This window comes from Equus przewalskii, chromosome 32 (genome assembly GCF_037783145.1).
Source record: "Equus przewalskii isolate Varuska chromosome 32, EquPr2, whole genome shotgun sequence".
Lineage (NCBI taxonomy): Eukaryota > Metazoa > Chordata > Mammalia > Perissodactyla > Equidae > Equus > Equus przewalskii.
In genome coordinates, this window is record NC_091862.1 from 4,164,389 (window position 1) to 4,189,393 (window position 25,005).

The 25,005-nt window shown below is 40.1% G+C and overlaps 1 protein-coding gene across 7 annotated transcripts in view; it reads left to right on the plus strand.

Moving 5' to 3' along the window:
* PDE10A (phosphodiesterase 10A) overlaps window positions 1-25,005 on the plus strand; it is a 538,749-nt gene that overhangs the window by 345,163 nt on the left and 168,581 nt on the right. Inside the window, exon 1 of one of the 7 annotated variants that reach the window (XM_008516279.2) lies at window positions 2,008-2,340. The exons of the other annotated variants lie outside the window; for them this stretch is intronic. Within the exon in view, the coding sequence (XP_008514501.2) occupies window positions 2,325-2,340 (16 nt within the window). The 5' untranslated portion in view covers window positions 2,008-2,324. Of the gene's footprint in view, window positions 1-2,007; window positions 2,341-25,005 lie in introns of those variants that run through there. 7 annotated transcript variants of the gene reach the window in all.

Sequence of the window (25,005 nt, forward strand, 5' to 3'; positions counted from 1 at the left end):
ATTTGAAATCTTGGAGAGAGACTGAAACAGTTAAGCCATAGAGGTCAGGAGGTTTATTTTCCAGGGCCAGCTCCATGGGTTGGAGGCTGAATCCAGAGTGTTTTGTTGAGAAAGGGTGTGAGAGGGATTGGAGTGGTGGGTGGGGGAGAGAGTTGGAAGTGGGACAGGAGAGTTGGGGAGACAGTAGTGGGACAAGGGGAATTGTTTACTATCTCTGCTGGGTTTTTTTGCCACTGCCCAACACCTTAGCATGAATTCCTTTATTGATTTACGATGTTATACTTCCCTCTGTCCCGGTAGAAGCCTGTGGAACAGGCAAGTGGTGAAGACAGAAAGGGCAGTGGATTTGGAAGAAAAGGATGACAAGCAGAGCCTCAGACCCAAAGACAAGTTTTATTCGGTAGATCCTGATCTTAATGTCCATTTTTAAAAATACTGATTATAGAAGCCACTTTTCCCCTTTATCTTCCGACCTCTGTCATAGAACAGTAATTATTGCAACCACGATAAAGTTGGGTTAAACACTGTTTTAGTTGGTAGGGTCTTCAGTTTGTGACTCTTTATCTTCAGAGACTTTGAGAAGAGATGGTATAATCATAAGCTATCATTAATAAATTAGATAGGCTTGAGAGATCCTACTGATTATTTAATGCACCTAAGAGCAAATAACAACATAAGAAAACAGCTGTCCTGACTAATCTGTGTAAAATTTTAGACTAACCAAGAAATTGTCCATTAGCAAGTTCTTAACATAAAAATGTCAGGGGGTGGGGCATCTAGAGACTAGGAAATCTTGAAAGTAATTACTCTCCTGAAGTGAATTTGAAGGATATGGCAACTGGATCTTTAAGTATTGGCATCTACCAGTTTTTGTACGTTAGCTTGCTCATCTCTACCTCCTAGGGCAGTTGTAAGCATTACATATTATAATGTCACCAAGTCACCTAAAACACTGCAGAGTACACAGCAAGCACTCAATAAACACTAGCAAATTATGTGTAATACAGAACTGTTTGCAGAACAAAATGTTAACATTACTGCATTTGAGTTGCTAGAGAAAAAAATACTGCAATCATACTTAACATAAATTTGGAGCACTAGATTTGGCTAAGATCCCTGTCAGCATCAGATATGTTTAAAGAATTAATTCCTTATTGGTGAGGCAGGAGTGGAGGGAATAGAGTAGGAGCCATATTGAAATCCCAGCTTGGGATAGTGGTTGGTACAATCCTATCTGAGTGGTTAAAGGCAGTTGACTAGGCCCTCTGGGTTCCTCTGTGGCAGATACTTTGTGTCGTTGATTAAATAGTCTCAAGACCTTTATGGAGTACACGCTGGGAGTGAAAGGTTGGATGAGGAAATATTTGGCTGTAAATCCACTGACGGGAAGATGAGTGGGATGTGGAGAGAAAAATACAGCAGGAAGTGAATATCCGGGGCGGCCGGCAGAATAGAGCTGGAAGGGATGTGTGAGGAAGGGGAGCCCTTATTTTATAAACATGGACTTGGGAAGAGGTACTTGCTTCATTGTCAATTGAAGGACACATGAGAACATTTATCTGTACCTGTGTGTATATGTACACACACACACACACACACACACACACACACACACACACACCCATTTGGTTTCTTGAATAGAATCAAAGACCCTCAAAAGAAGACCCACTTTCCTTTTGGATTAGGTTTTGCCCTGATCTTAAAACCTCACTTTACAGAGAATTCATTCAGTGCCATTTCCATAGACTATTGTCCTGTAGAACTGGGCGCTGGCTGGCCACTCTCTCTGAGAAGTGGTTAGCGTCTCGTGAAGGCTGCAGGCTCTCTTGGCCATGTGTCCTCAGCAGGTGGCTCTGGAAACCCAGCAGGTCTTCCCTGGAACCCCCAGAGGAGTGAAGGTGACCGATTGGGGTGGGCGGTGGGGATTGAGAGAGAGGAAAGCCCCTGTCTGGGGAGGGCTGTGTGAGGGGTGCTGAGGTGAAGATTCCGGGGTCCCACTGTGATGTCAGCGTCGCCGGAGGGAACAGGTTGTCCTCAGCCTTCGGCAGTTGGAATCTGTTGGAGGGTGGCTGGCCAATCCTTGGCCGGAGAGAGTTGGGCACTAGAAGACCCCACCGGGGTGTCAGCTTGGACTCCAGGTAGAAAGGAAGTAATCCAGCGATTTGTGCCAGTCCCTGGTCCCAGGACAGTCTGCATGCCTGATGCCAGCCCTAGGAGATGGGCTGCCCCGGAGGCCAGGGAGGCCTGCTTAGAGGCTCTGCGCTCTGGGCCGAAGCGTTCCTGCTCCTGCCCGCGCCCCCTGGCAGTTACCCGCTGACTGTGGTATGGCAAGATTCTATGGTGAGGAGGGTGCTTGTTCAGTGACATAGCAATGAATGCTTATTCAGCTCTGACTCTGTACCAGGGGTGTCGCTAAGCCTGTTTAAAGACCCTGGGGTTCTCTGAGTAGCTGTTTTCTGAAACCATATGCAACCAAGGCACACCTAATGTTTTCCTAATTAATGTGGGGTAAGGGATGAAGCAGTGGCTTCAAGGGTTCCTCTGACTTCTCATTACTTCCAAGAGGTCAAGAGAGAGACCGATGCGAAAACAAAAGCCAAAGCTGATTGTAATGCCATTTATCAGAGAGGAGCTTGGAAAGAGGATAGCCCTGAGGAGAAAAAGAGAAAACTATAGTGGTGGGTTGTGTTTGTGGAACAGGGAAAATCCATCCTTGTTGCAAGGGGGTGCGTTAAACTGAGCAAAGGCTGCACGGAAAGGTGCATTTGCCTTACAAAGGGGAGGGCTCACGTTTTGGGACTGCTGCTTTCTCTTTGCTTATTTTAGGATGCTTTTGTCTTCAGCAGGGCTGAAGAATCACTGGCAGCCATGGGAGGGGAGGAATCGGCATACAATTCATTACGATTGTTTGTATTCTTTGAAATTCATCCATAACTGTCCTATAATGTGGCAATTACCGGAGTGAAATCCATAGAGAGTGTGTTAGACTGTCTTGGATTGGTGTTTAGGCTAATTTGGAAGTACTTAATGGTGGGGCTGTTTTTCACCTCTTCTGAAGGGTTGGAGAGGCACGTCTAGGTAGGATAGGAATTGGGAGAGCATCCCAGAGGAGACAGCTGGAGGTCTCTTCCAGAGATGCGAGAGGACGAAGTGAGGCAAAGAGAGTCATGGGTGTACTGACTCCATCACTTTATTTCACCTAAGTTAAAGTCCATAGCCACGCTCCTAGCTGGTAGCAAACGCAAGTCTAGTTCCCAATCCAAGGGTTAGTAGTTTAAAATTTTCTGAATTTATTTGAAAAAGGATAGGATAATGGGATTTTTTTTCTTTGAAAATTGATTTGTGGTTCTACCTATTGTATGAGCTTAATAGAAAATAGAAGAACCGAAGGAACCATTTATTGTGCAATTATCATGTTCTAGACAGTGTATTAAGAATTTTACATGCATTTTCTTTATGAGTCTTCCCAATAATGTTTATAAGATTAGTACTGTTGTTATCACCATTTACAAGTCGAACCTTAGGATAAGTGCATTGCCCAAGGTGACCCAGTAGGGCCATGCCATTTGTACCCTGATTACGCGTGGAGGAAGAAACTTCCTTTTTTGTGATAGAAAACAGCTGTGCCCGTGTGTCTTAAGTTTGGAAGATTTTAAGCATAGTTTTGATAATAAGTATTTTTTCATTTGTTTTTCCTGTTTCAAAAGATAACTTGACAATGTTATCAATGCATTTGCCTGCAACTCTTAAAAGTTACATTTTTAAGATCTCTTTGATATTGTTAGTTTTTGGGGGCTATCTCTCTCCAAGATCTGAAAATAAGGAGAACAGAAATTAAATATGAGTAACAAGGTTTACTTCCAAACTTTTGCAGCAATAAATTTGACCATTCTCAGATGCAGTTAAATAATTGCTCAAATGTATCTTGGTATTTTTAAGATCTAACCAGCAAATTGACGAGTTTGGGGGTTTTTTCCTCAACAAAAAATAAGTGGGAATAAAGTCTGTTTAAATTAGACTAATGAGTGGTTTGTTGGTCTGACTCATGGCCTTGAGTAGGCACAGAGGCCAGGGACCAGAATGTTACTTAAGTTAGTGTAGTTCTTGTTGCCATAAGAATTTGGTTCGTAAGGGGACATCTGCTTCACTCTTACATGTGGTCCCACACAACAAATGTCAGTAGTCCTTTTACTTCTTTTCCATTGTATTAGCCTCACAATCTTCTTTCTATTAGCTTCTAATTACATTCCATTATATGCAAATGAGATTTAAAGGCATACAAAGGACACAATCAGAACTATAAGCAAACCTAGTGTCATTCGTGTTGTCTCTTGCCTGCTTTAGTCTGACATGGCTAAGATCTTGTCCACAGCTGTTAAGCTATCTGGAAAAGAATTAACTGGAAGGAGTAATGGAAGCAATTCTGTTTCTAAAGTGGATTTGTTTCTGTCCTACAAAATTATCCTAAGTCTTTGTTTATGGGCTATATTTGCACTTATTTGAGGGACTTTCTCCTCCCAGTGCAGGCTTGGTGAGCCAAGGAGTCAAAAGAAAGATTTCTTGGACTCTCAAGGTCTGGCAGTAGTGCTCTTTTATTTAGAGAATAGTGTGGAATAGCATGGGGACAGGACCCACGGGCACAAGGAGCTGCTGGAAACATGGGTTGAGGGCAGGGCTAAATTGAAGGCATAGGTATGTGAGTTATCTCTTTACAAGACAAAGGAAAGAATATGTAAAAAAAAGTTGGTAAAATGGTATCAGCACAGGTGGGGTCTGGTTATTGGCTGGTCCTATAACTTTTAGATAAGAATCACACCAGATTAAGGAAATGGCTGAAGCCACCACCTTAGATATTATCTTCAGCTAAAGATAAAGGAGGATGTTGGTGGTGAGGGGTGGTCAGTTACATGAGGTCACCAGACAGTAAACAGCTTAAGTCCTTGCCTTCCCCATTAACAGTTTCTAGAGATAAGGTCATCCCCCCTTCCTCCTGGTGCAGAGAGGGAGACATCCCCACAGATGGAGACTTCCTTCACAAATGCAAATGTCTCTCATCAAAGGGCAAGCAAATTCCACTCCTCAGAGCCTCCTTCCCATCTGCGGTTTTTAAAAGTAACCAGCCTGGGGCCGGCCCTGTGGCACAGAGGTTAAGTTTGCACGTTCCACTTGTCGCTGTCGCTGCCTGGGGATTTGCCAGTTCGGATCCCAGGTGCAGACATGGCACTGCTTGGCAAGCCATGCTGTGGTAGGCGTCCCATGTATAAAGTAGAGGAAGATGGGCAGAGATGTTAGCTCAGTGCCAGTCTTCCTCGCAAAAAGAGGAGGATTGGCAGTAGTTAGCTCAGGGCTAGTCTTCCTCAAAAAAAAAAACAAAAAAAAAGTAAATAAAAGTAACCAGCCTCAAATAATCCTCATCACTCCTACTCATTGCTCACACAAGTTACCGTAACACTATTTTGTCATCAATACAGATAACCTAAAGGGAGAAAACGTTTTTGTGGCTAAAACCTGAATTCTATATGGGAAAATGCTTGGGTACAAATACAACCATTGGCTTACTTTTCCACATACAGTTTCGCTTTTTTTTTTTTTCTTTTAAGAATTGAGATAACTTCATGACTAGTTCAACATTAAAACCTGATTTGGATTTAGTACTCTATATTAGGAGAAAGTGACTTAAAAAAAAAAAAAAGCCCACATGGTCATTTTCTTAATCTATGATCTGTATGTGTGGGTCTGTCATATATTCATTTACACAACAGAAATGAGGTGCTACTCTTTTAGGAATTGGGGATATAGCAGTGAACAAATGGATTGAAAAAAAAAATCTCTGTCTTCCTGGATACACCTTAAGCAGGGAGATAGACAGAAATAAACAAATAAGTGAAATACGTCGTGTGCCAGGTTAGTGAGAAGTGCTATGGAGAAAAATCTGGCAGCAAAGGGCGATATGGAGCGTAGTTATACTTTTAATTGATATAAGCAAGGAATGCAAAACCCGAGCCAAGATTTCAAGCAGGTGAGCCATGCAGATCACTGGTGACCAGGTTTTCAAGCCGAGACAACAAACAGCAAATGCAAAAACCTGATCTGAGAGCATGGCTGATGTATTTGGAGGCATTGCAACGAGGCCAGCGTGAGTAGGGGAGAAAAGCAAAGATTGTGTAGGGTGTCCAGGGCCCCTGAAGGATTTTCTCTGTTCTCTAAGGAAGATAGGAAGCCATTAAAAGGTTTTAAGCAGAGAAGTGACCTACTCTGGCTTACTAAAATCACCCTGGCTGCTGCATTGGGAACAGACTACAAGAAGAAGGGCAAAAATAGACAAATTAGGACTCCAGTGACCAATCCAGGCAAAGGATGGTGCTGGCCTTGGTCATGGTGGAGGCAGTAGACTGGATGAGAAATGATGGGATCATGGATATATTTTAGAGGTATAGCCAATAGGATTTCCCGACAGATTGGATGTGGGGTGGGAGAGAAAGAGATGCATGATGGCATCAGCGTTTTGGTCAAGTTTCTTGCCAAAGTCTGGAAGAATGGCGGATCAGGTTTGTGGGAAAATCAGGGTGTGTTTGATTTTGGGCATGTTAACTGAAGGTACCGACTAGGCTTTTGGCTGTATTATGATAGAAGTCTGGCTGTTAAAAGTTGATTAAAATAGCCTTGATCTTCATTTGAGGCTGTTATAATGGAGTACAGGTAAGCGTTTCATGAATATTTCTCATGGTTGATTTTCTTCAGTCACTTAAATTGACCAGAACAATGAAATGATAATAATCTTCTAATTTTGGTTGTTCTACAGGCTTATCTTTATTAATTTTGCAGACATCCATCCTTCTGATAATTGAACTGGTTTTCTTGACTCTGTAATATAGTCAAAGACTTCTAGCCATCTTTACTGTGACAGTGCCCTTGCGCAGCTTTGGGGCATGTGTGTGTCTGGGGGGGTATTCTAGTTTGAATCTCATAAGGACTAATGTAGAGACAAGGAGGTTAGGAAAAGGAAAAACTGAGGCTAGGGCAGGGAAGCTGTAGGGCTGGCCCCTGAAGGAGTTGGCCAGTGTTTATGGAAACAGTCTACACTTGGCTGGACCTAGACTTTAAACCCAGTGGTGGTTGGGGTTCCTGGACTCCGGTGGTCAAAAGAATCTAGATTTTAGAATCAGACTTGGTTCAAATTCCAGCTTTGCCAGTCCCTGGATGCTTGACTTCAAGAAAGTAATCTAACTTCTCTGAATTTCAGTTTCTTCATCCATAGATTGGCGATGATCCTGACTTCATGATCTGGGTCTTGTTTACCGTTCCAGCCTTATCTCCTGCCATCCTCTCATGTGCTGCTTCCCTTGCAAATTACGCAGCAGAGTATATGGTTCTCTGGCTTAGCGCAAATTCTCACTGCATCACGTAATGCCAGTTCTATTTTTGGTGATGCTAAATTTGCTCACTAGGTTCAGATGGTGTCCAACAGATGTCTCTACTGTAAAGGTATCTTTTCTCCTTTGAAATGAGTAATCTGTCGAGTGATGCTTTGAGATGGTGTGAATATCATCCTTCCCAACACCCTTTCATTCAGTGATTTTGGCATTCATTGGTTGTCTTTGCCTGAATTAATTTTTACATTCTGGCTTACAGAATGCTGACTTTTGAAAAATTCTCTGATTCCTTCTACATCTAAACCTTGAATTAGCCTACCATCAAGACCTCCCCTCACCTTTCCTTTTTGTTTTGGTTTTCTGTGGGTATAGTTATGGACTCAAGGATTCCTTTTATATTCAGTGTTATAATACTACAGTACCATATTTCTTCTTTTTCCTTTGAATATGTGATATGTTACAATCTATTGCTGTGTTTATTATTTCTAATCCTCCAACTGCCCCAGATTTGGCCAGTTTGAATTCTTTCCAAACATTTCCTTATTCCTTTTCACATGTCACCATTAACCCTAGACACTTCCTTGACCTTCTAGCACAAAATATTCCCTATCTAGTTTATACTTTCCTATTTCTGACCTGGAATCAGCTGTTTCTCCAAGGAGCCCTGGTACTGTTCAATGGGGAATGGTGTTTAAGTAGCCAAGACTTGAATCTTAGGTGTGCTTAACAGCAACTTTGGTGTTATTCTTTCTTGGCCTTTTCAGTGGATAACGCTAGGAAATGTGTATTTAAATAATAATTCTATAATGCTATCTCCAATTCAAAGCTGATATCATATAGTTCTTCCTCACTAGGAAAGGCACTTTAAAAATTATTATATAGAGTAATCAGCACAGAAAATAATTATTAGAAAGCTTATGTATTACAGGCTAGTATGATTCAACAAGAATCTCACCTTATGGTCAAAGTATTAATATTGGTGATTTAGCTCACTTAGAGGAACGTGTTTTGTGGGCTATGATAGAACAGGAAACCTGAGGACAGTTTTTGTTGTCTTTGGAGTTTTTTGTTTGTTTTTCAAGGTTGGTACCTGAACTAATATCCGTTGCCGATCTTCTTTTTTTTTTCTTCTTCTCCCCAAAGCACACCCCTGGTACATAGTTGTATATTGTAGTTGTAGGTCCTTCTGGTTCTCCTGTGTTGGACGCTGCCTCGGTGTGGCCTGATGAGTGGTGCTAGGTCCGTGCCTAGGATCCTAACCGGAGAAATCCTGGGCTCCCGAGACAAAGCGCGCAAACTTAACCACTTGGCTCCAGGGCCGACTCCAGGGAGTTTTGACTTGATACTTTTTGCATCCTTAACTTACTCAGAATGACCTACATGATTCATAATATTAGTGTCCTTAGATGGATAGTTTAGGAGTACATTTGCCATTTTAAAATTTCCTAAGTTATAATAAAAATTTCTTTATTAAAACGTTAAATATTTACTAATAAAGCTTTAAAGAAATCGAATTGTGACTAATGTAATGTCTTAATATTAGCTGTAGATTTTGCGGATGTAATAGTCAATATGAATTGTTTGATTTTTAAATTTTATTTTATTATAGTATCCCATATTTGTACTGCTTTTGCTCCTTTTAGAATACTGAATCATATCAACTTTCCTGATTAGGACATTTTGCAGTTTATCATATATATGTAAGGATTTGAAGTAAAATGTTATGCTGTGTTGAATGATTTTTTAATGCTAGTATAGCATTTTTTTCTATTTGTATTTTAAAATAGATATTTGACCTTTTTGTTAAGAACACATAATACAGTTAGCCCTCTTGTGGATTTTGCATCTGGAGGGTTAACTAGGGGACTCGAACATTTGTGGATTTTGGTATCTTCAGGAAATCCTGGAACCAGTGTCCAGTGAATACCAAGGGATGATTGTATAGTTTCTTAAATAGAAAGCATCGATGAATGAATGGACCAGCTTTGTGGATTACGTTCCTTTCTTTGTTCTGACAAACGGCATAAAATTTATTGAAGGCAATCTCACTCAGTTAGATTATATTCTTGATTTATGTCAGGCTAATATGTATTCAGCAGCTACTTAAAATTCTTTTTATATCTTTTGAAGAAGTGCTCAAGCATTTCATTTGTGTGTCCCAAGTGTGAGGTGAACTTGACCTTGCCTTTTGGCCAAGATTGCAGAGCAGAGCAGGGCAGGACCAGATGAGTAATGCTTGTGGTGGCTCAGATGTCTGGCAACCATTCCATACATCTGTGGTTCTTGTTATTGGAAAACCTGGGTTTGAATGAGAGACAGCAGCCGGGCCTGACGCGTTTACTATAGCAGAGCAGAGCAGAGCAAAGCGAAACAAAACCATAAACAAGTCATTTCTAGGTGGACACCAACTAGGGTTGCACCAGCTTTATTTCAAGTGCAAAACTTAAACCTCATGCCAGGTTCTGCCTTCAAAGAATGACAAAGGCTGACTGAAAATACTTGTCAAGGAAAATGCTGGAGATCTATTCAGTTATTTTTTGGGCCATGAAAGCAAAGTCCCCCTTTGTGCTGGCCAATAGGCCTCATAGACAGGAAGGTTGCGACGTGATTCTCTTTTTGACCGTGCTGTCTAATTTACAGTGAATCATGCACAATCTATTAGTTTTCCCCTCTTTCACTGTACCGTCTGCTCCTCCTTCTCTTGCCTATAAAAATACCTCTTCTCTTGCCTTACTGCTTTCATAATCCACATGACTAATATGATGCCACGGGAAAAGATCTGGGCAAAGCAACTCTGTCCCATCTTCTAGTTTATTTTGATTTAAACACTTCATTAATTGAGGGGAAATAACTCTGCAGATCTATGGTTTCTTCATGCTTGTTGTAGCCCTGTTAAATGTCTACACTCGTTTTTTAAAACACTGTTTCTTTAACTTAAGTCATTTTTTCGTGTCTACTCAAATACATTGTAAACATATGCATTGCAAGAAGAAAAAAGGAGGCTACGATTTTGCAGCTGGCGCAACATAAGCGCTCAGAAAGTGTTTGGGTGAAAATTAAGAACATCGAGCTCTTTATGCTTGGCATAAGCTTGCATTATGGTTCAGTTTGATTCAGGAAGTATTTCTCCTCTTGTGAGTTAAGAGTGTTACCTCTGGAGGCAGACAGCTTGGTTTTCATCTCAGCTCTGCCACAGATATAGCTGTGGGGCCAACTATTTACTTAACCTTCCTCTGCATCACTTTCCTGCTCTGTAAAGTGGGGGCAACAATAGCTCTTACAGAATTGTTGTGAAGAATAAATGAGTTAATATCTGCAAGACACTTAATCAGTGCTTAGTTCACAGTCAATACTCAGTAAGTGTTAGCCCTTATTTTTATTGCCACTTTCCTGTAAATCAATAGCGCCTGACTCAGTTAGTAAAATTGTAGAAAAAGCTCAAGATTCAAGATTTTCTGGAAATGAAGTCTTATGGTTATTTTAAATGAAAACCTAATAATTAAAGATTAATTAGTCAGTATTATTCTACTTCTGAACTTTTTCTAGTCTTTATAAACATCTCTGAAACATATTTACCAATAACCCCAAAATGTGTCTTATCTTCAACTGTATACAATTGAAAATCCAAATTCTTCAAGTAGCTTTCGGAAGGATCTGCTGTCTTTTATGCTTTTTATCTTAGCTTGTCATAAAAAGTGAAATAACATAATATGCATATTTAACTTCAAATTTTGTCTTTTGAAGTGTTTTTTTTTAATTTAACAGCCGTAAGGTTTTTTTAAAATTAAATTTATACTTTGAGGCAGAGTTTTAAATATAAATGACATTTTTTAATGTACCTGGATGGTTGGGCTTTTTGTAAATCTAGTCCTTCATTTTCTGGTTTTTTATTGAACTTGGAATTCATACCACCTTGCAGATAAGTTAGATAGCCAGAGAATACCGAAAACTCCAGTCCACAACTTTTTTTCCCCCAAATTTACAATTTTTCCCATCCATCCGTTTGGCTTTCCACCTATCCACCTATTCATCTGTCCAGCCAGTAACAAACATTCTCTCTGCCAGGCACTGTTTTGTGTCTGGCGCTAAATGTCATTAATTTAAAACGTGAGAATAGAATGAATACCCGTGCACTCACAAACCAGTGTAAGAAATCCTAACTTGATTTTCAAAGTTAAAAAAAAAAAAGATTGTAGTGTTCATTTTCTTTAGTTTTCGATTAAGTATTTTACTTAAAGCTAAAATGAAATGAAGCATTTTTCTTAATTTTTAACTAATGCTTTTTTTAATGTAAAGTAATAGAACCCTTAGGAGAATAATTGAAAATGGGAAAATGTAATATTATCTACTTCACAGGCATGTGGAGGTCGTGTGTGCTGGGTGCCATAAGGGACCCAGAGCCAAATAGAGCCCATATTGACCTCAAATTTGTTGTCATTTCAAATCATTTTACCCGATTAACTTTTTTCCTGTGCCTTGTCCAGAAAATAGAATTAGAAGCCATATCAAGGCCTGCAATATTTTAATGGCACTGCTCTGTATGTTTTCAATTGACTCAATTTCCTTTTTTTGGACTTTTGCAGTTTGCAAAAATATATACCTGTGACTTCATAAATGTTGGCAATATATTAATCTGTGATAATATGTTAGTTTTGTGGCCATGGCTGATTTGAAAGGACTCGTGTAATTCAATCATACTTTCTTGATGATTTTGTTGTGTAATAGAATATTTTCAAAAACACAGATATTGGCTGCATTTTTATGAATGTTTTAAATATTTCTTGAGTACATCCTATGTGTTAGGATTACTCTACAGCCTGTCCATACCTTGTACCTGATCTCATTTAGCATTTGCAAAAACTGTAGTGCAGGTGGGGAAATTGTTCGTAGAGACGTTACCTGTTAGTGGCAGAATTGGGATTCATGCTCCTATCTGTCTGATCCTAGATACCATGCTTTCTCCACCGTGCTAGTAGTTTGCAGATTTGTAAGTTTTATGAACTAATACCATTTTTCTTAAAATGAGAGAATGACATTGGTTTGTCCTCTTTTCATTTTGCCAGCTAAGAATTCTAAAAATAAAATTATTCCCATTTCATTTCAAAAAGATAGTTTGATACCCAAATGTAGTAAGACATCGTTTTAACATAAAGGGCAGTCCTTTTAAGTGGAATAAACTTAGTTTTATGAAAAACTCATTCCAACGAACTGTACACCTCTCACAGGGCAGGAACTACTGTCCCCGTGTTCCATCCTGTCCTACTTTGGCCCCCAAGCCAAGATTTGTTCAGTTGGGGAAGGACTTCTTTGAGACTGGTGGTAAAATGAAGAATGTAATAGATGCGGAGACAAACTTCAGAACCCAGAAACTAGAATTTTTTGCATAGGCATCAGTGCCTGGATTCTTCATTTGGTATATTTTGCCTATTTATGTTATGTCAGCCGCTGAGAAAATACCATGTGTGAGATTGTGTTCATTGCAATACGTGGGTTTGTGTTATTATTAGGAATGGCTGAACTTCTGTAAGCGAATATTGAAGGATTCTATTTTTCAATTTTCCGTATTTCATATATTTTCCATGGAATAGTGACTGGCAATATGAACAGATGGCGTTATCTTTTTCTTAAAGACAGAAATAGAGGAAAACTGGTTTTGTCAGAGAAGTCACAGAGACTCATTTTTTTGTTTATGAAAGGGTCATATATATATTTTTTCCCAGACCTTTTTTTTTTTTGAGGAAGATTAGCCCTGAGCTAACTGCTGCCAATCCTCCTCTTTTCCCTGAGGAAGGCTGGCCCTGAGCTAACATCCGTGCCCATCTTCCTCCACTTTATATGTGGGATGCCTGCCACAGCATGGCGTGCTGAGCAATGCCATGTCTGCTGCTGGGATCCAAACTGGCCAACCCTGGGCTGCCAAAGTGGAACGTGCAAACTTAACCACTGTGCCACCGGGCCGGCCCCCAGACCTTTTTTAACAGATGAGAAAATATAGCTTAAACGAAGGCATTTTACTTTATATTCATCTTGGGATATATTGAAAAGTACTCACTTGATGGCAGAGGGACCCAGTAACATCATCAAGTTAACTTTATTTCCGTCGCTCCCCAGTAGTTTAATACCACCAAGATGTTTCTCTAATATTAAGCTAGGATGGGAGAGGAGGTATTTTCCCCTAGTGTCTATTACAAAAATAGTAACTTAGTTTGAAATGTATAGACATATAGTTTAAAAAAAATCAATTTTTAGAGCAGTATTTAACAACTTTGTAAATTACTTTAAGAACAGAGAATAAATTTCTGGTTGATAATAAGAAAAATACAAATGCTAATTAAACACTTGTTGACAGGGGCTGGCCCCGTGGCCGAGTGGTTGAGTTCGCGCGCTCCGCTGCAGGCGGCCCAGTGTTTCGTTGGTTCGAATCCTGGGCGCGGACACGGCACTGCTCATCGGACCACGCTGAGGCAGCGTCCCACATGCCACAACTAGAAGAACCCACAACGAAGAATATACAACTATGTACCGGGGGGCTTTGGGGAGAAAAAGGAAATAATAAAATCTTTAAAAAAAAAAAAAAAAACAAAAAAAACACTTGTTGACAGATTTGAAGTTAGTTTATCCAAGGTCATACATGATCTTCTAACACACTGGGACCAGAAATGCCTTTTGGAGGAAGCCTTGAGTGCTACATTAAATGTAGCATCCCATTGAGCTATATGCTGTAAGATTGAGTAAATGTTGCTCGTTGTTATTTGTAAGAATTTCTGGGCATTTTAGTAGATTTGTTAGTGCTGTTTGTAAAATCTATAAATTGTGAAGTAGTTTGCATGAGTTACGATCTTTTCAAACTCTGCTCTCAGGCACACTATGAAAATAAGGGTACCCCTCCTGCCCCCCGCTCCCCCAGCCTGGGCATACAGCCTTTTCTCTTCTAAGGCACTGGCCTGGAGTTGTGCTCACATTTGGCCCTTAATCAGTATGAGTTGGCCTGAAATTTGCTAATTGCTAGGTTTTATCTAATTTTTACTCCATGAAACATGCAGTGGTTAAATTTTTCTATCAGTCCTGCTAGTGTTAATAAAATGAGCTGATGAGTTAAATGAGAAATTTCTTCATCTTTTTAGGGAATAGATGCTAAACGTTTATAGCACAACTGACTTACTCCCACATGAGACCTGAAAGCCTAAGGAAATTACTCATTTTGTTTTCCTTTAACTGCTGCTGGGGCTGGCCCGGTGGCGTAGCGGTTAAGTTCGCATGTTCCACTTGGGCAGCACGAGTTCATCAATTCAGATCCCGGGTGTGGACCTATGCGCCACTTGTCAAGCTGTGCTGTGGCAGGCGTCCCACATATAAAGTAGAGGATGATGGGCACAGTTTTTGCTCAGGGCCAATCTTCCTCAGCAAAAAGAGGAGGATTGGTGGCAGATGTTAACTCAGGGCTAATCTTCCTCAAAAAAGAACCTGCTACTAAGGATGAGAAATTTAACTATTAAATTTAAGTTTGAGAGCTGAGTTTTTGGGGTGTCACTTTCTCCTTGGATTGTTCTAATTGCTTTCTCCTCTTATATACTTTTTAAAAAGTTTGTGCTCATCTCTTCTTATCTCTTTCTTCCCATTCCACTGTGAAATGAATCACTTGATCAGAAGTAATGCTGTGTGGAATGCCATCACAGTGATAACATTTAGGGTCCATCTGGGTAATCCGGGCTGACCTCTTCCTCTCAGTCTTTAATTTCATCTTTTGCCATATAAAGTAACATTCACAGGCTCCAGGGTTTGGACATGGCTGTCTTTTGGGAGGTCATTTTTTTGGCCTACCACAGTATCTGCCCCTTTTACCTATAAACTGTTGAGAGGCAGTAAGACTGAGAGATAACAGAGTATGGAATGTGAAGGCACGCTGACTTGATTTGAAACATGGCCGAACTACTTATTTGCTGTGTAAACTTTGGGAAATTACTTAATCTTAGTCCTCTTCTGTAAAAGGGGGCAGTAACAGCAAATTTATCGTAGGAGTGTGTTGAAGCTTAAATGATTTCATAAATGGAAAATGATTAGAATAGTGCCTGGCACACAGTAGGCATTTGACAAATATTGACTATTATTACGAGCATTTGGCTCAGAAAAGCTTTGCGTAAATCACGCAGCTGTGAAGGCTGGCACTTGGTGGTTGATAGATTTAATGTGCTGTGTATTTATGAGAGTTCTTTATTTGCCGTTTGAAGAAACAGTGGCTAGATACACGGAAAAGCACAGTCGTATGTGTTTGGGGAGGAGGGGTCTTAATGAGAGTGTGACTTCTCAGTATATACTTTTTCACATTGTTTTAATTTTTGAATGTGTAACAGTTTGAAAAGGACAGCTAAATAAGGAAGTTCGAGAAATGAAAGGTCATTTACTTGTCTTGATTACATAGCTAATAAAAATCCCCAAAGAGTAAAATTAGGGGTTTTTTGGTGTCTGTTCCCATGACTCATGAATCCATCTTGTTTCCTTTGGTATATGGTGAGTTTTGTCCTTTGAGTTAAGGCCAATTTTTATATTCAGTATTCTTTCTTAACAACCTTCTGTTTAAATCTCATTTTTTTTTTTTTTTTACTGTGCTTTTAAACTTAGGTAAATTTATTTTATTAAGACTTGCTACTTAGATCATTTGATAAGAACGAATCTACCTTAGAAACAATTCACTTAATTTGAAATGCATTCCTGTAGTTAGCTTGTTGTTAGATTGGCATGGAGAATTTAGAACCTATGCTTCTGCACACTTAAGCTCTCGTCAGATAGTTTTTATTTTTCCATTTGTTTTGTTTTTTAACCTTGCATTAACTTTAAAGGCACACTTTTGTTGGAGTTGACTGACTTTTTCTTGTATTGCCCTGTATTTCCAGACAGCTTATTAAACTCAGTAATGACAACTCAAACAGCCCACATGAGGAAATCTGCTGTTTTGGTGAATATCTGCCTTAAAATATTAACACTTTGCTGTCTGTGGAGCTTTATGTTTTTGAAAACATTTTCCCGTTAGTTAATTTAAACTTCACAGCAGCCCCGGGAAGTGGGTGGGTCAGACGTAGCTAATGTCTTCTACCTTCCTGTGTCGTTATTGTCCACTTGCTTGTTTCTTCAGCTTGAGTAAGAGGCAAGGACTGTGTTTTTGTCATCTCTGGATTTCTAGTATCTAGCATATTGTCGGTACTCAAAAATAGTTGTTGAATGTACAAGTAAATATATGTATAGCTGGATGGAGAGAGAAGAAAAATCAGTAAAATGACCTTTAGTGATTTTTCTAAGCTTTTGTGTCAGGTCAACGAAACCACCAGAGCAAAATCCATGCCCTTAGACTTCTAGTCCGCTTTCCTCTCAGAACAACTAGCTGATTCCTTTTCTCTGCTTTAAATGTGAGATCAGTTTAGGGTGATCCAAATCCTTTGTACCAAACAGAATAAATGAATCTCCAGCCCACGTGAGATTCAGCACCCTTGTTCATCAGAATAATCAAAGCAAAATTCTCAAACGTGGGATGCCTCAGAAGCAAATTATGAGAAATTCACTGTTTTGTATATTCTGTTCATCGTAAGTTTTAAGTGATATGCTTATTCCTGTCTGTCTTAGTTCAGGCTGCTGTAACAAATACCATGGACTGGGTGGCTTACACAACAAACATTTGATTTTCACATTTCTGGGGGTGCAGGCTGATTCGCTTCCTGGTATGAGCCCTCTTCCCGGTTTGCAGAGGGGCCACCATCTTCCTTTATCCTTACATGGAAGAGAGCGAGATCGTCTCTCTCTTGTTTCTTCTAGGGCACTAATTCCATCATGAGGACTCCACCTTCATGACCTAATTACCTCCCAAAGGCCACACTTCCAAATACCAAGACATTGGGAATTAGGGCTTCCCGGCTGAATTTTGGCGGAACACCAACATTCAATCCACAGCACTCTCTCTCCATCAATGCACGGTGACACTCCACTTAGTATTAAATGGCCCAGACTCTTCTTCTCAGTGATAAGGTTTCAGGTGCCAACTGAATATTTTTATTTTTATGAATGGTAAGAGATATGGAAGGTTAGCACTGGAAGAATTGACAGGGTTTTTTTTTTTTTTTTTTACCACCCTTTTCTCTCCTTAGGATCGCCATGGTGGATCTAAAAAGAAAATTAACATTTATTTTCGTCACCTATTTTCCTAACTTAGTATACTAAAAGTTGTAAAATTTAACACGTTCTAATTTGAACTTACCATCTTTTCTCATTAGATAGTTATGCCATTTATGTAGCTACTCAAGTGTGAAAACGGCCTCATCTGTCTTCTCATTCACCACTGACCTACTGCCTCCGGTCAGTTAATAAGTCCTGCTGATTATGTCTCTTAAATATATCTCAAATGCATCCCTATTGACCTCAATGACCGTTATTTTCTCCCTAAAGTTAATTATCCTCACTAAAGTGGGGTGAATGTTTCAAAAATGCACAGTAAACTTACTTGAGTTGGAATTTGAGGCATTCTGTAATCTGGCCTCAAATTTACAACTACTAGCCTCGTTTCTGCCTCCCTGCCTTTTATTTAAGCTTAATCAACTTCAAAGTGCTTGTGGTTTCACACATGCCCCTTGTGCTTCTTGTGTCCATGTCTTCTCATGCCTTGATCCCTGTCTGGACATCCCCAAACCGCTTTCTTGCTTGCTTAATTCCTTCTTCTTAAGACTGAGTTCAGGCCTCATTTCCAGAAGACATAGCTGACCCATTCTTCCCCACATCTCTCTCCTGACCCCCCATTTTGGCTTCACTTATTCAAACATTCATTGATTTAAATATTTCTTGAGCACCTGGTGTGGGCCAGACACATGTCTGGATATTTGGGATCCCTCAGTGGACAAAACAAAAGATTCCTGCCTTGTGGCTCATACATTCCAGTAGGAGAGACAGACAAAAAGTAAATAGAAAATAAATCATATTGGATATTAGAAAGTGGTAGAGTGTCATGGGAAAAATGCCTAAATAGAGAAGAAAGAGGAGGATGAGTTGGGTCGGTGGGGGCTGGGAGACAGCAGTAGTAAACACTGTGATCACTGAGGCCGAATGGGAAAGATGGTGACATTTTGAGCAGACTTAAAGAAGGGGAAGGACCAGTCGATGTAGACACCTGAGCAAAGGGCATTATTCCAGGCAATGGCAACAGCCAGGGCAAAGGCTCCAATGCGGAAGCATGCTTGGTTTGTTCAAGAGGGCCAGAGAGGTCGTGAGGGTCAGTCGGATCCTATAGGGCCTTGTAACCCATCGCGAGGTCTTTGGCTTTTACTCTGTCTGACTTTGGGAGGTGTTGGAGGGTTCTGAGCATGGGAGCAACGTGATTTAACTTAGGTTTTGACAGGCTGCTGTATTGAGACCAGAGTGTAGACAGATGCAGGTGACCCAGTTAGGAGGCGATTGCGGGATCCAGATGAAAATGATGAAGGCTTGTTGGAGAGTGTTGACTGTTGGGACGGTGGAATGTGGTCAGATTTCAGATACATTTTGAATCTGAGACAACAGGATTGCCTGGTGGTTTGGATGTAAGTTGGGAGAGAAAGAGAGGAGTCAGGAACGACTGGTGTTCTCGCTGTCATTGTCCTTCCTCTCATGCACCGACAGGAGGCATTCTTCCTGCCATCCTGTAAGGGAATGTGCTCCTCCTCCGGTCTGGGATATCCTTCTCACCTGTCTGCTCACAGAATTACGAGGCCCAGCTTGGGTGTCATTTATCTGCATCTCACCTTGTCTGGTGCTTTTCTTCCTTTTCCCATAGGCCTCAGGCACAGTTGCTAAATGCTCCTCTGTGTGTGGTCTCTGGCATTATGTACACTTTCAAGGCAGGGGTGGAACTAGTATCTTACCGTTATCCTGCACAGCCCAGCGCCTACAGGGCTGACTTCTAGGCAGCTGAAGCTTTAAGGAAGAAATGGGTAGAAGTCACTTGGAGACATTGACTTTATATCATGCCAGTAGGAACAAAAGTAGAAAGTGGTCATAGCTTCCTGATGCCCTGACATCATAGAAGCACTTCCTGAGTTACAAGGACAGTCTTGGTTCAGCTGTTGTGGGATCAGGACAGGGAGTTATCCGGGGGAAATAAAAGAATTGGCATGAATGTGCATTTTTCTCTAAAGAATTAGAAATGCCAGTGAAGGGAATTGAATGGTTGGCCTCAACTCGTGTTGGGGATAATCAAGGGATTCTGTGATGGTAGCAAAGACATCTTTGAAATAATTGGGAAAGGTTTTCCAACTCAAGAGGGGGGCAAAGTTAATTCAAATGGCAGAGAAACCAGGTGGACAGGGCCCAGTGTGCACAGTCGAGGGCAAAAGCCAGACTCGACAGGAATGAAAGGAAGAATGAGGCCTAAGGATTGCAAAAGGTGTGTTAGTCTGCTTGAGTTGCTACAACAAAATACTGTAGACTGTGTGACAACCGACGTTTATTTCTCCCAGTTCTGGAGGCTGGGAAGTCTAAGATCAAGGTGCTGGCTGATGCGTTTCCTAGTGAGAGCTCTTTTCCTGGCTTGCACACAGCCAGCGTCTTGCTGTGTCCTCCCAGATCAGAGAGACATGGCCTCTCTTCTTTTAAAGGCACTAATGCCATCCTGAAGGCCCCATTCCTGTGACCTGATTATCCCCCCAAAGGCCCTGTCACATTGGAGTGTAGAGCATCAACATAGAATTTTGTGTGGACACATTTCAGTCCATAGCAGAAGGTGTTGTTCGGAGAGGGTCATTTTGTCATTGGGGGGAGAGAACAATTTTTCTACTTTATTCATGGTTTATGACAGTGGGACCTCCAAACCATATAAAAGAGTATCTGGGTGCAAATTAATTATATTTATTCTAATTTAACAGGTAAGCTAGTAGGACTCAACAGTAGATTGAATGTGATTTCATAAGTCTATTGTTTTTTTTAGCTCTATAGCCAGATGACAGTGTAGTTTGTGAAGCATAGTATTTTAAGATAGTTGTAAATCATGGTATACATGCACTATCATTTTTTAATAGAAAACTATTTAATGTACAAGCTGAGCTGAGACTAGTACATAAAAATCTCTTGTTTTGGATATTCAAAATAGGTAAGTATCACACTTGCAAAGTTAATTTTTAATTAGCAAGTGGGATGCTTCTCTAAATAATCAAATTTTGTTTTTAAGTGATTTTTAAATCAAGTACAGGTTTTTTGTTTATTCATGAATTTGGGGGTGGTTTTTGTAAGACAGTTTTTCTCTGCAGGAAACTCTGAATCCTGGTAGCGCAATGTGACTGTTGGAGCCCCACCCGGTCATCGAGCATCCCCCTCTCTGCCTTTGATATCTTGCATTAGGGTGGCGAACATTGGCAAACACTTGAAAGCAGTTTTAATCTTACTCCCAACCCCAAACACCAGTTTTAATGGAGCTAATGTAAGAGCTCCATGTACATTTTCTAACAAATTGCTTTTTCTTTAACGCTTCTAAACGGATTATAATGGAATTATAACTTTGACATACATTTGCCTAAGTAGGAGGAGGAGTGGTTGTCGTCTATAGCCAGAGCACCATTTTAAAAAAACTCCCTTTCTTTTAAGGTTGGATTTGAGGGCAGAAACTTTCGTTATATAATTAATGTAATAGGCTGGGCTGTTTGTTTTGTTAATAAGTGGCTAAAACCTGCCTCGCTCACAACTTTATCCTACACTCTCACAATTACACACCCTCCTTTCTCTCAGGTTCACACAGTAGTGGTTGAAGTGCCAGACACCGTAAACTGATAAGATAAGAAGCACATGGTCCCCTGCCATAAGCCAGGGGTCCCTACTGGGCTGCTGACGCACACAGACCTCCCCTGATGTCAGAAGGCTGATAAGTTGCACTTGGCTCCCTTCCCACATTTTGTGCCAGAGTGGGAAAAGGCTCTTTGTCTGAAAAAACAGCTCTATTGAAGTAGTTTTTTTTTTAAAACATAGTATTGCTTTTCTTGACAGAAGGCCAGATTCCTGTCTGTTTAAACCCTTTAGTATTATTTCTGACTTGTTTGGCAGAAATAAATGTTTGTTGGCAAAAATATGCATGATATCCTATGGTATGTTTGTTATCACACGCAAGGCGTCACGTTTGGTATTTTTTTGTGAAAAAATAAATGTGGCAAATTTGTTGAAGGGGTAGTTCAGTAGATCTCATGTAAAAAAGCGTCTATACTCTTTCACCAAGATGTGTGTATTCCCCACCCCCACCCCCAAGCCCGTTTCCCATGGCAAAATGAAAGATCTGAAAACCTAAATAGCCCAGCATATTATATATCAAAATTTTTAGTTACTAATTCCGACATCAGCTCAGGTTAGTGAAATTCACGTTCTGCATTATCATCTAAACTTAACATGTCAAAAAACACGCTCTTGAATAAACTTAGCAATGAGAACTGTAGATTACAGTAGTAAACAGGTACAGCCAATTACAGTCATGGAGAATGGTGAAATGCATATGTTGAAAATGAAAAAGCTGAGGAGAATGTTTGTCTATATTTTTGCCACCAAGTAATCCCAAAAAAAAGGGTTTCGAGAATTTAGAAATGCCCCTGAATTCCTACAGTTCCTTTCTCAAGCTATGAGATGCTACTGAGGCCACTTTTATAATAACATAATATTGTGTCTTTTGTTGACTATTATAATAAGCAAATGTTTTATATTTATGAGCTAGCGATAGCTAACATTTACTGAGCACTATTTTAAGCAATTTTCATCTGTTATCCATATTTAATTCTTAAAACAATCCTATGAGGTATAGATATTATTAGCATTATCTCCATTTTGCAGATGAGCAAATTAAGGCACAGAAGCTGACATAACTTGCTCAGTTAACTCCCTAAGTGGTAAAGCTCAGAGAAGAACCCTGGCAGTCTGTCTTTAACAAGTAGAATTTTATGCTGTAAATTAAATGGTGTCATAGCGACCAGAAAAATAATGCCCCTTTTCTTTAGCTGCTAACTTACTATCATCAAGTGATTAAGGATTGAGGAAGAGAATTTGAACTTTAGGCTAATAGGTGACACTCATGAAACTTTTAAGAAAACAGATTGCTGTGTTTATATTTAAATCTTTCTTTGATAGAAAGATCAATGAACACAGTTCTACGGTGCTTGACTGCCTCTGTGCAGTAAGTTTCCCTGGGTAACGTGCAGAGTGTAGATGCTTACATTCCTAATCTTGGCTTTTCTTAGTCAACAGGGAGAATTTGGCTCACAAATGATTAAGAAAGAATTAGCTGTTACGTTGTGTGTGTGTGTGTGTGTATGTGTGCAGCAAGACGTTGGTGGCAAGTTGGGGGCTGTGTAAATGATCTGAAGTGGAAGAAGTGTAATTGGGACCAAGAGGTTGAAAACTGGCGTTGTATTTGCTGCCAACTCTAAACAGTGTAGTGGGCCTGTGGATTGTGGGAAAATAAACCTAGCAGGCAGGTCAGCTGGTATGGAACACCTAAAAATGAGAACGTTTTTCAAAAAGCAAAACCTGTTTGTCTAAGAAGTGAAGCGGGATGCTTCCGAAGGATGTCTCGATGTTTTAAAATGGCTCAAGTCACAAATGAGACAACTGTCTCTCCAGAAACAAAGTGTGAAAATGACTTACGGTTTGTCAGCATCTGGCCTCACTTCGCCTCCAAGAGACGATTATCCATAAGTAGTGATATAGACTTGTAAGCTTAGCGATGTTTTTAATATCTCATATCTCAGTGCTGATGCCTACGTGGTGTGTTCTTGTTCCAGTCGATTGGCAGGACTTAATTCCTTAGGTTTCCCAACAGAATTTCACGGCAGGTGCTGTTTCAGATTTTTCATATTTATTAACAAATCGCTAGTAGAATAAACAAAGAAAGTAACCTGTCTGCTAGGTAGGCGAGACAGAAGACTTAGTTCCTGCACACTCAGCTTTGTTAGCTTCACTGCTAACAAGCAGCAGGCTCACGATATATACAGCTTTCTGCCCTGGTGGATTCAGTGTAAGATGGGAATGTGTTACATGGGATCGAGATAATTAAATTACTGGAAATAAGGGGAACACTTCATTATGATCGTTTCATTCATTTATGCATTCAGTTCCAAAACATTCCTCAAATGCCTACCATGTGACAGTAGCGTCCATCCTCCTAATTTGCGGATTCCGTATTTGCAAATTCATCTACTCACTAACATTTACTTGTGATCCCAGAATCAATACTCATGGTGCTCTCCCTGTCATTCGTAGGCACGTGCTTATGCAGAACAGCAGAAAATATGAGTCATCCTACATGCATGTTCCCAGCTGAGGTCAGACAATGAGACACTCTGCCTTATTGTTTCAACTCTCACGTTGCAAACAAAAGTCCTTTTTGCGGAATATGTAGTGCCATGTTTTTCTCATTTTTGTGTTTTTTATTGGTGATTTCACTGTTTCAAATGGCCCCCAAGCCTAGTGCTGAAGTGCTGTCTGGTCCTCCTAAGCACAAGAAGGCTGCCATGTGCCTTATGATGGAGAAGATCCATATGTGAGATAACCTCATTCAGGCATGAGTTCTGTGTTGTTAGGTGTGAGGTCAATGTTAATGAATCGACAATATATACTAAATAAGGTGTCTTTAAACAGAAACACACATCAAACAACGTTCTGTATGATCGACTGATGAAAATGTTGTGACTGGAAGTTCACAGGAACCTAACTCTGTCTTTCCCCAAGGCCGTGGTTCAGTATTCACGGATTTAGTGCTTGTGTTGGTTTTATAGAACATAACTACTGCTACTCACAAGAATTGACAGTAATTACAGGCTCTGGGGATAAGAAGATGAATAAGAGGTAGTTTTTGCCTTCCAAGATCATGCTGATGGCCAAGAGAGACTTAAGTCAATGTTTAGAAAATTGATGTAGTGAAGATTCTTTTGTGTTGAGATGTCAGTTTCTTAACTTTATTATAGAAAATCGAGTTATTCCTATTTTAAAATTAAGTAGGACTTGAGAAGACTGGTGCTGATGAAGATGATGTAAACGTCCTCCATCATAAACAAAATAGGCTGTTTTCTTGATATTAATACAAGAAAATAATGTGAATGGTTGTAATTTCAGTTATGTATTTTTTTAAAGTGTATGACAAAACACATTCATATACATTACATTAATTTTTACTCAGGGACTCTCCCATTTTTCTTGATTGTTTCTTCTACTGGGTGGAACTAAATTGAAATATTAGGAAGACGCTAGTCGTACATTTGCATGTTTTAAATATCAGATTAGATTCATAGTCTTTTTTTGCATGTTTATTATTACTTGACACAATATTTCTGTAGTTATTAAAAAGGTTCATTCTGCCTTTTAAGGTATTTTTAGAAATAAGTACAGTCACGTGTTGCTTCACGACGGGCATATGTTTTGAGAAATGCATTGTTAGGCAATTTTGTCCTTGTGCAAACATCATAGAGTATGCTTACTCAAACCTGGACGGTACAGCCTACCGCACACCTGGGCTGTATGGTGCTAATCTTATGGGACCACCGTCGTCTTTGTGGTTTGTCATTGACTGAAACATCGTTATGCAACCCAGGACTGTATAAGCTTTTCAGAAAGGGGAGTGTCTTAGTTCGCAAGGCTGCCATGAGGACAGCAGTCA